Source organism: Chelmon rostratus, chromosome 16 (genome assembly GCF_017976325.1).
Source record: "Chelmon rostratus isolate fCheRos1 chromosome 16, fCheRos1.pri, whole genome shotgun sequence".
Lineage (NCBI taxonomy): Eukaryota > Metazoa > Chordata > Actinopteri > Chaetodontiformes > Chaetodontidae > Chelmon > Chelmon rostratus.
Window position 1 is genome coordinate 10252140 of NC_055673.1, and position 16532 is coordinate 10268671.

The following is a 16532-nucleotide window of genomic DNA, read 5'->3' on the forward strand; positions in this document are numbered from 1 at the left end:
AAACCCCTCTGACAGAGGGTTCCGCCAGACGTTCCCAACAGACCCTCACTACCCGTTTGGGCCTGCCAAGTCTGTCTAGCTTTCTCCTCTGCCAGCGGATCCAACTCAACACCAGGTGGTGATCAGTTGACAGCTCAGCCCCTCTCTTCACGAGACATAGGGCCAAGACATACGGCCGAAGGTCAGATGACACGACCACGAAGTTGATCATTGACCTTCGGCCTAGAGTGTCCTGGTGCCACGTGCACTGATGGACACTCTTATGCTTGAACATGGTGTTAGTTATGGACAAACTGTGACTAGCACAGAAGTCCAATAACAGAACACTGCTCGGGTTCAGATCGGGGAGGCCGTTCCTCCTAATCACTCCCCTCCAGGTTACACTGTCGCTGCCCACATGAGCGTTGAAGTCCCCCAGTAGAACGACTCCCCAGTCGGAGCACTTTCCAGCACCCCTCCCACAGACTCCAAGTAGGGTGGGTACTCTACAGTGTTGTCCGAAGTCGTAGGGCAGCAACCCTCTCGTTCACTGGGGAAAACTCCAACACATGCTAAGGTGGGGAGCTATAAGCAAGCCCACACCAGCCCGCCGCCTCTCACAGCAGGCAACTCCAGAGTAGAAGAGAGTCCAGCCTCTCTCAAGGAGTTGGGTTCCAGAACCCAGACTGTGCGTGGATGTGAGCCCAACTATCACTAGCCAGTACCGCTCAACCTCCCGCACTAGCTCGGACTCCTTCCCCCCCAGCGAGGTGACATTCCATGTCCCCATTGCCAGATTCTGAGTCCAGGGATTGGGCCGTCGGGGCCCCCGCCCAAGACTGCTACCCAAATCCCACCGCATCGGCCCCTTCTGATCCCTCCTGCGGGTGATGGGCCTACTGGAGGGCGGGCCCACGTCACACCTTTGGGCTTTGCCACCAGGCGCTCGCCTGCGAGCCCCAACCCCAGGCCTGGCTCCAGGGTGGGGCCCTGGTAACGCCAATCCGGGCGAGGTAATGGTCCTTGTTCTATTTATTTTCAAAGGGGCTGTGGAACCGCTCTTCGTCTGACCCATCACCTAGGACCTGTTTGCCATGGGAGACCCTACCAGGAGCAATAAGCCCCAGACAACATAGCTCCTAGGATCATCTGAGTACTCAAACCCCTCCACCACAATAAGGTGGCGGTTCAAGGAGGGGGGTGTTAACAGCCTATACTATTTAACCACATTGGTGTTAACAGCCAATGTGGTTAAATAGTATAGGTCACAGAGTTCTGGGGGTAACAAAACAAACTAGTTTTAATAAAGAAGTCAGGCAATAATTGGCCTTTTTCCATCAGTCTGTGAACAACCGGCCATCTGATGATATGCTGCACATAGCATGAGTTTGTGGACAGCTGTGAACAAACAAAAAGACAGTATTTCCACCTAAAATGGAATCAGCATGCATAAGACAGAATGAAGAAAGACAAAAACTGTGAAAAATGACAAGCCACATATAGAGAATATTTTATTTATTGCTCCAAAGCATTTAAATATGCTAATTCCTGTTTCCCATGATGTCTGACCTTCTAGCCTTAAGCAGGTGAAGGGTTTTAAATAGTTCATACACTGTCCCTGTGTAGTTTTTACCTTAAATCATTCATAAAGCATAAGGGCTGCAAACCTGCACACTGACCACCATAACTAATAAGACAGTTCTATATTTTGGCTCTATTATAACTAATAATCTGGACTGAGGAGATAGGAAAATGAAGAATTTTGGTTTTGAAAATAAAATGGCACAAACTGAACAGCAGGATTCTGGGTAAGGGTTTATTGAAGACAAATCATTTATTCATTATTTGTCTAGAAAATACAGATGAAGCAAGTAATCAACATGTGAACATTTTCAACATTTTTCCAGTGCAGCTATATTATTGTGCTTTTGGGGTTGTGTTACACAGCTTTTTTGGACATGCAACAACACCTGCAAAGCTACAAAACCCAAAAGTCCAGCCAAAGCTGTTTTCTCTCACAGAAAACACTGCTGCTTGTTAGTAGTCCAGCATTTTCTTCTGTTGCTTGTCTAAGTCACGATGCAACGCAGCACCACCTCCAGCCTTCGTGACCGCTTCGCTGTTTGCCATTGCTATAGGAAGACGAGGAATAATCTTAGGAGCTTCTTTGTTGTTGGCCACAAGAACCAACAAAGTCCCACCTTAGGATAGATGGAGTGGATTAACTTTATTTTTGATGGAAATGTGACAGAAATCTCCTCACAAGGGCTGGAAAAATAATGTGTTTTTTGAACTTTAATTCATTACCTATTCTAGTAGACACCTTGAATAAAAGTAGGAACCTGAAAATGAGCATATTAGGCAATATATAGCTGCATTGGGAATAAGTTAAATGAAAAAAAAAGTTGACTTGTTGAATACTTATTTCCTCCGCTGTGTTCCTCCCTTCATTTGTGTGAGTTAGTATCTAACCCCAAAGCAATCTTTGACTGACTCTGCGTGTGTCTTCACAACTGTGAGTTCCCCTGTGGTTAAAAACTGAAAGCTCATCCCACAGTGAAATTGGTTTCAGATGCTCTCAGGTGATTTATCTCATATTTATTCAAATCTGATATCACACGCTGAGGTGTAAAGGAGTGGGAAAAGGGCACGTCCTGCATGATCTGCCCAGTCTGCCACGATGAGAGGGGACTCTTTGAGTACAGTTCAGAGGGATGCCTTGGAGTCTTAGCTTTGGTTAAAGATGTTGTATTTTTTATCTATATCTAACAAATGAGGATGTCCCAGCAGATCCTGTGGATTCAATTCTGGAGCTGCAAAAACTCTTTCACAGCTCACTGGAATCTAAAAGTAGTTTGTTTAATTATTTAATTTAATTCAATTTGAACCACACTGAATATGTCTCTGCTCATTACACTTTCAGTAGTTACACAAATCCAGTCCTCCATGCTGTCAGACTCACAGAAGTTTGGAAAATCTCAATGATTTGATATACAGAGATGCTGTAAAAACCCTGAAGCAGATGTCGGCTGGCACGAGTTTGCCTCCAGAAACTTTGGCAGTGTGCTCTCTCAAGAAAACCATGCATCAGTTGTTTTAGCAAAGGGCTAAAAATTGACATATGTGCAGGTAACAAAGCCATCTGGAGGCTGTAGGAGCGACCCTTGTCCATCAGGAGCAAAGAGGGAAGTTGGATAATGTTAGTATAGAGCCACGAGGATGGAGGTCTTGGTGGATGGATGGACACAAGGTAAGACACTCTTTACTTGCCCACCCACAGCCACCGCTGGTTCCTTTAGTGCCTAATTCTAACCAAATCTAAGAAGCATCAGATCAGGAAATGGTCAGGCTACGTGAGGCTACACTTTCAGGAAACACATCGAATCTGTTGCAACTACGGAATGCTATGACTGCAGGTATGCATGCACAGCTGCTGCAACACCTGCCAGCCCTGGGACATGTTTACGTCTGGAACCCCCCCAGCATTTTCTAAATATATGGATATTTATGCATGATGATATCACAGTATATTTTTAATAGGGCCTCAGAGGGCAAGTGACTTTCAGTGTCTCTGTGTTTATGTGTGTGTGCAAATGGATGAATATGTACATAAGCTCAGAGTGTAATATCACGGTTCACCAATCTGATAGGGAACATATAGAGGGCTTCTTACACACACACGCACACACACACACATGAACATCTACTGCATATGCAAACAGCTATAGTGCAAAGGCTGTACATAGGTGAATATACATACTCTTATAACCCGACTCATACTCACAAACACACAGATTAAATTGAATTTTAAGCAATGCAGTCACATTCACACAGCAAACACACATTTAGTTAGATTATTGTTTGTCAAATAGCACAAATTCACAGTCGTAAACACATGCTAAATATCTTCAATTACCACAGCAAAAAACTGTTTTAGTAATTGGCCAAAATATTTCAGCTGTTAAGTGAAAACTCATGTAAGCTGCACAATCAAAACTCCACTGACTGGTTTTATTTCTGCTCTATCTAATATACTGCACAATTTAGCCAGGAGGTCGGTGTGTTTTTCAGGTGTAAGTTGGCATCCATCTCCAACTTAAACATTTAGCTCACTACAAATAAAGCAAACCCGCTGATTAACCGGTTAAAGATCATGGTGCGCGACAACCAGATACAGGAGAGGAGAGGAAGAGAAGACAGAGGATGAGAGGAGGAAGGAAGACAGGCAGAGAAAGATAATGAGACAGAGATGGAGAAAAGATGGTGGAAGCCAGAGAGGCAGTGAGGAGGAAAGAGTGTCAGGAGGCACTGGAGAAACTCAACCTGAGCTCTAAATGGCTCCTTAACAAGAGGCTGAGACAGCAAAATGAAATTACACACACACACACACACACACTCACAGAGTCACTTTCACACGGACACATCCAAGCTCTCATTCTTTATTGTAGCCTATGCACGTGGACAAATATGCAAATTCACTTATGTTTATTTTTCACACTCTTGTTTATGTTGCATGGTGTACAGTACTTGTGCTCACATTGTCCTCACGGATGAATTTGATGGCTGCAAACATGCTGTATGCAGTTAGGTACATCCCGACCTTAGCATGGCACTCACACATTTAATTTAACACACTCACAAACACACACACTTTATTGTATCTATGGTCAAAAGGAGTTAATATGCATCGCACACACACACACACATATACGCGTATAACCCCCCAAACACGCATTTAGCCTCACACACAGTGATAGGTCTTTTAAAGGGGTGTTTCACACCTCATCGCATTTCAATTAGTAGGTAAGACAGACACACACTCATTCACACACACACGCATGCACACACACAGAGCTTGACAGTCTGTCCGCTGGGTGAAGAAGATTCATTTGGATTCTCATCTCTTCTCCTACCACTTCCCTTCTGTATGTGCCCTTTCTTTTCACTCTCCCTCTTTCTCTACTTATCTCCCCTCTGTATGTTCGCTTTGCTCTCTCTCTCTCTCAGTCTTTCTCTCCATATCACTGTGAGTGACAGTGGTTTGACCTCCTAGGTTGTCAGGGGAGGCTGTTGCACAGACGGCCTGAATAGAGGAGTCTTTCCCTGGGTACCAGTCTGCTGAGGGCTGGAGAAAGACGCAATCCTGCAGCCACCTCTCCAGGCACACAGTGAACAAGCAACACAAACACCACAGCAAGTGCAGCTTTGCAAGATCGTTTGTCACTAGAGTCGCATAATATTGACTAATTATGAAAGGAACATTTGGTTATTTTAATTTGAAGTCTTTTTTTCTAGATTGGGCCATCATTTTTGTCTGGAGCAAAACAAGTGAAGTCAGTAATTTTTATTTATATCGGCCACAGTCTCAAATGCTCAGGGTTGTAACATCATTTAACTCATTTTCCTTTCAAAAGCATTTCGTGATCCCAGCTTCTCAAATGTGAGGATTTGCTACTTTTTCTTTAAATTTTTTCAGGTTTGGACTTTTACAAACCAAACAATCGATGAACCAGGACAATAATCAGCAGATGAATCCACAATGATACTAATCATTAGTGGTAGTTCTGTGCAGAATAGTTAAAAATTAGCTCCACCTCAGCCAACTACAACAGTAAAATCCTGCTTTTATATTAATACATGAGTAATAATAATCTAAAGACATCATGTATTTTTCTGCGTTGAGTGCTTTTACTCTTAATACTTTAAGTACATTTTCTTGATTATACCTACACATTTTTACTGAAATAACATTTTCAATGTAGGACTTTTACTTGTAACAGAATATTTTTACAGTGTGGGAAAAGTACTTTTATTGAAGTGAAAAAACTTCCTTCACACCGATGATATTATTGAAACTGATGGTAAAAAAAAAAAATGGAAATTGGCCTCAAGTTGTAATAAACTGGAATTTTTAGTTCAGGTTGTGATGTTCATCCTCAGTTTGACTTTATTGGGAAACTCCTCAGTAATCATCTCAGCTCATACTGTAATATTTCCCACAGCACTTGGGGCAGGGGGGAAAACTTATCCTCCAGTGTGACTGATGGATGCTGAACGGGCCGGTGGCTGTGAAGTAAAGCAGAGCAGCATTGTCAGTCTGATGTCACATGACTGACACACAGGTAAGAGGAAACAGACAGAGGTCATACAGAGGTCAAGAGTGTAAGAGCTGCCTAGTGTGTGTGTGTGTGTGTGTGTGTGTGTGTGAGAGAGAGAGAGTGTGTGTTTCGGTGTGTGTGTGTGTGTGAGAAAGAGAGAGAGAGTGAGAGAGAGAAGGAGGCAGTGGATAGATTGGGTATAAATTGAATCCTTTCCAATTGGGGAACTATTGTCTGTTCAGCCCCTCTAAAACACACACAAACACCTGCCTCACACACACTATGAGGGTGAGACAGTTGTTGAGCATGACAGTGGAAATTGATTCCCTCTACTCAATACGTACACACACCACTAACTCTCTCTTTCTCTCTTCCACTATGTCCTCCCTCCCTTATCTTTAAGCCACCATCCTCCTCTCATCCTCCTCTTCTCTCTTTCTTCATCCTCCAGATTCTTCTCGCCAGACTTCCTCTGATCTATTTTTTTCTCTTCTGATGCGACCGGCAGTGTGTCACAGCTCTCACAGGACGCCGATTGGTACACTTGAGGTTGCAAAATGCTTTTTGTTTTTTTTTTCTTTTGCCTCAGTATGTTGCAGCACAACTGAATGTCAAAATTCCTCAAAAATGTACGATGCCCTAAATCTTAGCATTTGCAGGATTTTCAGCGAGATGCATCATGTGAAACTCTGCTCTGTTGCTTCTCACACCCACACAGATTTATTGTTTTTTTTCTGCAAGAGACAAAAAAAAAACACCATTTATGGGTGATAATGTTTTTTCCTGTAATCCCTCTCATTCTCTAATGTGCCTTTTATTGCACCAGTACAGAACAAAGCCCTCAGGCGCTGCACACACTCCCGCTTCCTGCCTCATACACACATGGTACATACTGAAACATAGCATAGTACAGTATGTAGTGGCTTAATATTAACACATCACACAATATGTGGGACACACACACACACACACACACACACACACACACACACACACACACACTCTCAAACACACATCTAGTCACGTGCACAAGCATGAATGCACACACAGGCTCCACGCTGTTCATGTCATGAACTGACTGTGTCAGTGAACCACTAATTCGGCGTCGTTTGTCAGTTTGCTGACAGTTGCTCACACAGAACAATAACTGTGTGTTTTCCACTAGTTTTATGAGTAAGAAGCTGTATTTTAGCCCTTGGCTACATAGCATGCAGACAGACGAAGGAGAAGCAGAGACGGAAAGTGGAGGAGACAGAGAAACCAGACATTGCAAATAAGGGAGGATGAAATGGCTCTGTGTGTGTGTGTGTGTGTGTGTACCCTGTTGCCAGTGCTATTAAAGTTGTATTGCACAGGGCTTTTAGGACATCGACCATCAGCCAAGCAACTTTGGCTAATAATTTTTTAAAAACCTCTGTGCTTTGTGCATGTCAGTGCTCCTCCCCAATGTGTGTGTGGGCGGTGTAACAGTTGGGATTGTCAGCCTGTATTTGTATAAGACCTTTCGTCACATCTCCAGGGGACACAGGCATCCATAGGCTATATGAGCCCCTTTTTCAGACAAGCGCGGCAGTCTGTAAATGCTCTGAAAATTTTGCATTTGCAGTATCATGTTTGAAAATGTTTTTAACTAAAAGTTGTTCTGGTAATCTGCCTACTTAGGACTAAATAAGATTTTATAACTTCTGCTCCAAAAGTTGTCAAACTGCTAATAAAGGCATGTACAAGATTACAACATAGTGTGTTGGATTGCCCTCCACCTCAGGATGAGCTACATGCAGGAGGCTGGAATTTCCATCCTGTCACCAGCAATTCACATTTCACAATCTGTCCCGAGCCCAAACCATAGTTCAGTCAGAGACACTCACAGAACTGACCATTTATAGCAGATGCTTTCACAGTTTTGTGAGGGAGTTCCCAAAGTAACCAAGCAGCAATGAGCATTCAGCTGGGAGAGCTGATTCCCCATTAATGAACCTACAAACCCAGTAAAAGGCTTTGGCAGGAGCAAATCAGCAGAGTTATACTGAGTGCTCTGCCTGAACTAACGCTATGCTTTATTAAAGGCATGCACAAGACTATAACACTCACATCACCCTTGTATTTCTAGTAATTGTGCTCATATTGGACAATTCTGCACGATTTCCATCTTATATCAACATTCAGTGCCAGTGTGGGAAGTGTACAGTGCCTTTTTATGTAACAAAGAATTAGTAAGCGTATGGAGGTCAGGGTGGAGGATGGATGCCAAATGTCCAACTGTCATGCAGGGGACATGTGCAATCAACATCTGCCTTTTTCTTTTCCATACCAGCCACACTGTGGCCACCATGTGCATAATGTAGAGAGTGAAAGTTTTAAAGACATTGTTACTGTACGTAATCCAGGGTTTTGCAGGATCATCCAATATTGATGTTCTTGCCTACAAAAGGGTTGTTCCAGCTCAGCCCATTTCCACAATTTTGGAGGTCAGGACGATTCATTGGCATGTAACATGTGCAGCTTTCATGCAGGAGACTGGAGTTTGCGTCCTGCCACAGACCTGCAATTTTTGCCTCTTCTATTACCTGCAACCATGATCTTTGCCCAACCTTGAAATTGTAGGAACCATTAACTTTAAAGAATAGTGGCAGTAATCCAGGGTTTTGCAGGATCCTATAATATGAACACTGTCCATGTGCACATTAACATAATATTTTAGCAGAAGGGAAACAATCACAGAGACTGTCAAGAACTATGAAGTTATATTTCTTCTGGAAAAATGTCCAGAAATTGTTCCAATCCAAAATCAGTGAAGTTCCCTCCCGCAGGCCAAAGACGAGAAAACAACTTAACTTTCTCATGTCTCATATGCATCATCCTGTTTTGCCTACTCTCACATGCCAGAGGCCAAATATTGCATGAGCACAGTCCATATTTGAGAAACATCATTATCACATAATGTAATATAATCACCATTGTTTTATTTTCCTTTGCCCACCATTTTCCTTTATTTGCTCTGACACAAATGTCTTTATAAATATAGTGCCCAAAAAGCAAACTTTCAATTGATTGACTGTGATTGAAATTTGTTTCAAACTTTTCCATAACTGTGTGAAAGCCAAAAAAGCCATTACTTTAACGGAGAGATAAACCGAGAAATGTTACAGTTTCTGTGTCTGACGGTGCAGCAGGGAGGCACACCAATGCACACAAAGATATTAAACTGAAGAAATGAAGGACACGGTGCTGGGAGGGAGGAGGAGAGGAGTCGACAACGTACACACAGACAGAGAAAGAGTGAGAGTCTATCTGTTGATATGTGTTGAATTTAATATTTCATACTATCGCTCTGTTCCTTGAGAAAGACATTGGTGCATTAAACCTGATAAACATTTTTAAGTCTGTGCCTCTGCCGTCCCTCCGCTTTGCCTGCGAGGCTCATCAGGGTGGATACTGCCGAGTCATGACGACACTCCCTTGCCTTGCCTTCAAGTGTTGAGATGGTTTTAGTGATAACTCACCACAAATGCTGGGCCCATGAATAAACTCATAAAACCCTGAAAAATCGATCATTTGAGACTATCAATAACGCAGCACCTTACAGCAGCAGAAAAACATGTGTAATACTTTGGTTTTCTAAGAAGACGCCAAAGGAACAAATGCATAAATGAGTGACTACCTTCTTTCATTGTGGTCTCTTTAAACTTTAAAGGGTTTCAGAGGCCAGAAATCTGAGCAAAATAAAGAGCCCAGTCATGCTTTAAGTGGGCGAAGAATAAAAATGTTTATTTTTTTATATAAAAATGTCCAAAAAGCGCATATTCATACTATATATCCCTTTGCAGATGTACCCAAACAGACAGACAACTCACAGCCTCAAGGTGACTCTGCCCAACAACGAGCAACCAATGCTTTGTCTGTGAGATGAAGAGGAAGACAAAAAGAGAGGAGGGGAAGAGAGGAAGAGAGAGATTAAGAGAGAGAGACAGAACAGAGAAGGACAGACTGAAGTCATTCAAGCTTTTCTTCCCCCTGAATAATCCCAGTTTTGTCCAAATTTAGTTGGAGGAGATTGTGGAACATCCAGTCCTTGACATCAGCCAGAAAGTCATGCAACAGCACCAACTTGTACTCTGACTGAATCCCCCCGTCATTTTTCTGCCCATGTTCCTCTCTGCAGGCCTCCACCTCCCTCCCTCCCTCTGTCTGTCTCCATCACTCTATTCTTTTCTTTCATTCCTTTTTCTCTTACTCCTCCGCTCTGATTTTGTCTCTCTGTGTCAGTCAGTGATGCAATCTTATCTCTCTCTCTCTCGCTCTCTCTCTCTCTCTCTCCCTCTCTCTCTCTCTATATATATATATAGTAAATGTCAACATTTAACATGGCACTGTGTTGCACATCACAACATTGCACACCTAATGTTTGCTAGGTGTACTGTGTACTGTATTATTTATGTTTAACATTTTGAAATTACACTTTACATCTATGCAAATATCTTGTGCAATATTATTTTACATTTTTTTTACTGTGCTAATGTAGTCTTTTTCTACTGTGTTATATATTGTGTCTGCAATATCTTCCATGAGCAATTCAAATTCTCAAGGCAATGCTATTTTTATAATCATCTTGTATATAATGTACGTATAGTTAATTTTTATTTTGTACCCATTTTATTGTCTATTTGTTCTTTTTCTACATCATCTCCTTATTATTGCTTTTATTCTTGCTATTACTGCTGTCTGTAACATTTAAATTTCCCCCAGTGTGTGATCAATAAAGTTCTATCTTACCTGCTCTTATAAGTCTCAGTGTTTAAGGACTGTCTGGGAGGGGGTGGAATGGTCCCGTTAGTAATGCAATAAACAATACTGAGAAAGCTGTTCACCTGATGACAACTGATATTACAGATTTTGTATTCGACATAACACAAAATTTGTTAAATGATAAAGAAATGATATGTATACATGTTTTCAGAAAATGTTTTTTGAAATTATAAAATCATATGGATGAAAAATACTGTTCATTTCATCAGGACTTTGCACCAAGTAGCAAAACAGACCTACTGACAAAAGACAGTGCTACATTTTATCAGCAGGGCTTTTTTTTAATCTGCGTGTAGAAAACAAGATCAGGTTTACTGTAGTTTGACTACTTATACCTGCTTTGTGCACCTCTCCATTATTTATGTCAACATTCACTAATATCCATCACATCTGTGCAACTTATCTTGTGCAATATTACATATTTTTCACCTGCTTTCTATTTTTTTGCAATAATACAAAGACACTGTATTTTATTATTCATATCTCACTCATGTGCAATTCAAAATCCACTGTAAAACTGATGTCTTGATTCTTCACAGGGCAATATTTTAACACTCTTTTGTGTGTAATGTATATAGCCTCTTTTGTTGATTTCATTTTGCATCTTTTTTATTGCCTATTTGTTCATTTTTCTACCTCTCCTCTTTATTCTTGCTGTTATAACAAGTAAATTTCCCCAGTGTGGGATCAATAAAGTCTTATCATATCTTAATCAGTACATTTAGAAATGCTGTTGTATTTGTAGATGACTGCTACAGTATGTAGTTGTGTAGTAAGGGTAATAATGACAAACCGCATGAGTTAGCTGAAGCTGGCCAATGTTAAAATTTTGCTGACTGTAAGAACAAGGTGCTGCTCAGCTCTGAAGCTTTGGAGATCCCAAGTAAGGCGTTAAATATTAATATTGATAACACAAAACATTAATATCATGTCATGTCAAGTATAACTGAGGGGTTCTGACTACTGTTTGCTATCCGTTTGCTTTAGCAGTGCTCGACTGCTGTGCAGCCTAGCTTTAATGCAGGGGGCTTGAAAAACTTCTTTGACAGAGGGTACAGACAGACGTGATGGCATACACATTCATCAGGTAGCAGCAGACAGTTTCAGTGTTTGGTTACTTCACAAAATCAATAGTAATGCAGCTTAAAAAATCCAAGAATGAGAAGCCTACTAATCGAATTGATCCTACCCTTGGGTGCAAGGCAGGTGCGGGGCATTTCATGTTATGTAGGGGTCATTGTTGCATTGGCGGACTCTGATTAAACCCTGTGTCTGCAGGTTGAACACAACACCTTTCTCAAGTAGCATAAAAGACGTTTTCACACAAACTGAACAGTTGCAGAAAACTCTGAAGTACCAGCAGTTTGATGCTCAATGAATTTTATTTCACTATCTTAAAGTCTTGCCAGGGTGGATGGTGGTACAGAACAGCGCTGTGCTAAAACTGTTCCAACCTACCCTCCAAATAATAAACGCGGCAGGAGGTCACGAGGGACAACATAGTTGGCCAAGTTGGGGAGCCTGGATACCACGCAGCAGCTCAGAGCACTGCGGGAGGTCTCCATGTCACAGGCCTCCGTCCACTCATCAGTTGCTGCGTTGTAGTACTCAACTTTAGAGGTCACGGTGGCGCCGTTGTAGCCCCCGACAACAAAGAGCTTATTCTCAATCACTTCGATGCCAAAATTGCTGCGGGTGGTCCACATAGAGGACACTGCGTGCCAGGTGTTGGTCCGGGGGTTGTAGGCCTCAGCGCTGCTCAGACGGTTGTCGCCATTGAAGCCACCAACCTATGAGAGGAAAAGTAAAATTGAGTGTTTGAAAGGAATAGAGGATAGAACCAGTTTCTCAACACCCTGCTCCCTACGAGTCTCTGACTCAAAAATAAAGCTATTCACACATTACAGGCTACCTGCTAAGCATCACCATGTTGGCACTGGCATTTTGAGCATGTTATCATGCTGATGTTCCCATTTAGCTCAACCAGTTACACAACTGCTGGCAAAGCTCTTCACACTTCACACAGTTTATTCGCTACGTGAACATCAGCAGTGTTTCATGTACTTACTGCATAGATGTGATCTGCATACGCAACAACGCCATTCCCACTGCGTCGATTGTGCATGGGCCTCACCATTGTCCACTCGTTGGTCTCTGGGTTGTAATATTCACAAGTGGTCAGGCACTCGTTTCCATTGAAACCACCACAAATGTAAACCTGGGGAGATTGGGAGAGCCATTGAGTCATTAACCACTTTTCATGATTTCAAAAAAACAATATTGGTTTTCTTCACAATAAGCATTACAGCCTTTTATGACTGCTACTGTGGATGTAGACTCTAACCATTTCAAACAGGTTGAAAATCAAATTCACACCAGACTCTGTTACTCTGAGTGATTCCCAGCTGCTCTTTCACTCCCCCCACCTTGTTGTAGAGGGTTGCGCAGTTGGCGTCGCTCCTCTGCTCGTGCATGTCTGCAATGAAAGTCCACTGGTTGGTCTCGGGACTGTAGCGCTCTGCAGTGCTGAGTCGCACATGCCCATCAAAACCTCCCATTGCATAGATGCACCCGTTCAGCACAGTGACGCTCACATAGCAGCGGCAGCAGTGCATGGGTGCAGCCTCGTGCCAGGTGTGTGTGATCAGGTTGAATCGGCGCACGGTGTTGAAATACCGCAGCCTGTCGAAGCCACCGATGCAGTAGATGTACCCATTGAGGCAGGCAGTGCCGTGATAGGCACGGGGATGCTCAGCAGAGAATACAGTGATCCAGTGGTCGGCGCGGACATCGTACACCTCAACGCAGTTAGTTGCACTGCTGATGCTCCAGCCTCCAATGGCAATCAGGATGGTACCAGGCAGGCGAGGGCAACTGAGACGGTTGTGGACACCGCTGTTTGTCCTGAGGCGATTTATGGCTTCTGTGGTAATGCACAGGCACTGAGTGTTGCTCCTCACTAGCTCATTGGACAGCACATTCTGTATAATGTACTCTGCAGTTGTCAAGGTCAGCCGGACCTACCCAGAGAAAACAGGACAGAATCTTTGAACTGAACATAATGGACTGCGGTACTTGAGTCCAGGCCTCTGTTGCCATCTTATAGTTACTTTAACTGAATGCATTAGTATAATGTATTTTTGGGGGGCTATTTTCAGCTAGAGAGTATTAACAGTAGCAGGATAGTGTTTGTGGGATTGACTGGAAACACTAAATTGCCAGCATTTATGGTAATGAAGGAGCAGTTTGACAGTGTGACTTATTAATGTGTTTTTAACCCTACAAAGCCGTGGGTATCATATTTGATACATGCATTTCTGAAACGTTTTGCATTCCATGTGGTAAAAACTTTGCTCAAAACGATACAAACAAAAAAACATATTTGCTAATTTTTTTTTTTGAAAAAACAAAAAACAGCAACCGCACACTCACAACTCTGTACAATCACCAATTCATAAATCATCATCATAATTTTTTTTTTTTAATTGTTAAAGGGCCAAATAAAGTATTCAAATTCCAAAAAATAGAATTTTCTGTCCATTATTTCTTGGGTGAGGCATTATAGGGTTAATATTTTTTGGACAACAATGGAGGTCTGTGAGGAACAAGAGGAGCGAACTATATCAGGCTTTGGATACACATAGCCTGTATTTATTTATTTACAATCATCTGGTAACCACGGTAACAATATGCTCATCAGCACACATGCAGGGATTTTTTTTTTCCTGATCAACCAAAAGTGACGAGGAGTTCAAACAGAGGTGTTTAGTGTTTGTCCCTCTACTTTTTACTACTTCAACTTTTTAACAATAAAAAATGAGTGAAACTAGTGACCACACAGTAAAAATGTCTCTTTTTTCCTCCTCTTTCTACATTATTCATGAGATAGAAGGTCCAGTGGCGGTCTCAAATTATCCCTGCCTGGGATCTTTCAAAGGCAATAAACCCATAAAAATGCTGCAAAATGTCTCCAGATTTCCCCACATGGGTCTGCATACTGCTGAAGATGCAGGATGTCACCAAAAATATCCAATCAATGAGTTAACTGTCAGTCTGATATGTGTTCAAGCTAACAGCTCTTAGTTTGTTTGTAATAAGTCAGTCTGAACAAGAACCAGAGCAGAACTGAAAACAACAATGTTTTTTCTTTTTTCCTTGGTCCAGATCAAATTATTGGAGCCACAGGTTTGACCACAGTTTTGATTAGCGTTGGCGTCAGGATAACACAGCATGTTGAAGTACCTTAGGGAAGAGCACAGCAAGGTGTGTTTTTCGTTCCTCAAGTTTGTGGGTGATCCAGCGAAGGACGGCCTCGTACACGGTGCTCTCCTGTCTCACATTGAGGTCGTCTCTGTCAAGGATGTCAGCGAGCTCCTGCACGGAGAGGTGCTGAAACTCTTCACAGGCGGCAACCTCCTCAAAGTGATCAGTGATATAGCTGTAGGCCTTGAGCCGCAGTCGGTCGAAGAAGTAGGTGTTGGTGAAGTGCCAGACGCCGATGCAGTTGCTTGGGCTGAGCTGCTCCCCCAGGAAGTTGCAGCAGGCTTTCACAACGTCCATTATATTGAACAGATCGGCTGCCACCAGCAGCTCCTGTACGTTGTCCGTTGTCACAGAAACAGAGTCGGTGTATGCAAACTCAATGATGAGCTGCATCACGGCAGGAGACGCATCCGTGATGTCAAAGACCTTTTTGTCTGGGTCTGACCAGTGTACGAAGAGAGCTCTGTGGGTCAGGATGAAGACACAACAGAGGATTGAAAAGACACAGTATTCAAGGTTTTCACACTGATAACAATAAAAACTTAGATCATTAACTGATCATTAATTTTCTAGGATTTCGTTTTCTGCTCATTTGAAGGACATACAGTCATCAGCTTCCCCCTGATATCAGATAACCAACTCACCGGAAGTATGGGCTGCATTTACAGAGGATGATCTTGTGGATTTGAAATTCGACATCCTGGACTTTGATGACAGCGTCACATAAGGCTCCCTCCAGACGGAGCTCGTTGAATACTGATCCTGACATGTGAGAAGATGTGCTCTGGTCACTCGTCTTGATTTCTCTCAACGAGGGAAGTTTTTCCTAAGTCTTCTGGCTGTTGGTTAGTCTGATGAGATTAGATCAGAACACACAAACAGCAAATGAAACGAACAAATTCACATGAAACCACTCACTTCTACATTATCTCTGGTTATAATTTTGTTTTTATGTCGTTCGTGTAATTCAGTCCAGTAGCACAGCAGGTGGGTGATGTTTTAAGGAAGGGGCCTGAGGTTTGAAGGAATTCCGCACAAATTTTAAATGCACAGATGCACATGGTGGATATTAGCAGAAGCTATTTCATAAAATGATGCACATCTTCTCTACTTCACTCCTGTATGGCCTTTTGCAGGCTTACAGGGTGAGTGAAACAATGAAACAATACCCGCCCTTTCTTTCAAAAACATAAAAATAAAAATAGATAGATAGATACTTTATTCATCTCCAAAGAGAAATGTGCAGTAATAATAATAATAATAATAATATTAATATAATAAAAATAAGAAACTTAGTACTTTTACTACTAAATTATGCCCCTGGCCACTTTGTTTGGTACATTTATACTATGTGATGCAATCCAATACAGCAGAACTGCCACAAAT

The 16532-nt window shown here is 42.3% G+C and overlaps 1 protein-coding gene across 1 annotated transcript; it reads right to left on the reverse strand.

Annotated features, from left to right (window-relative positions):
* Positions 1-12337: 12337 nt before the first annotated feature.
* LOC121620022 (kelch-like protein 10) lies at positions 12338-15915 on the reverse strand. Its single transcript, XM_041955959.1, has 5 exons — positions 15791-15915; positions 15126-15609; positions 13310-13903; positions 12952-13101; positions 12338-12673 (listed from the first exon to the last, which is right to left on the reverse strand). The coding sequence occupies exons 1-5, from the start codon at positions 15913-15915 to the stop codon at positions 12338-12340; spliced, it is 1689 nt and encodes a 562-aa protein (XP_041811893.1).
* Positions 15916-16532: the final 617 nt, after the last annotated feature.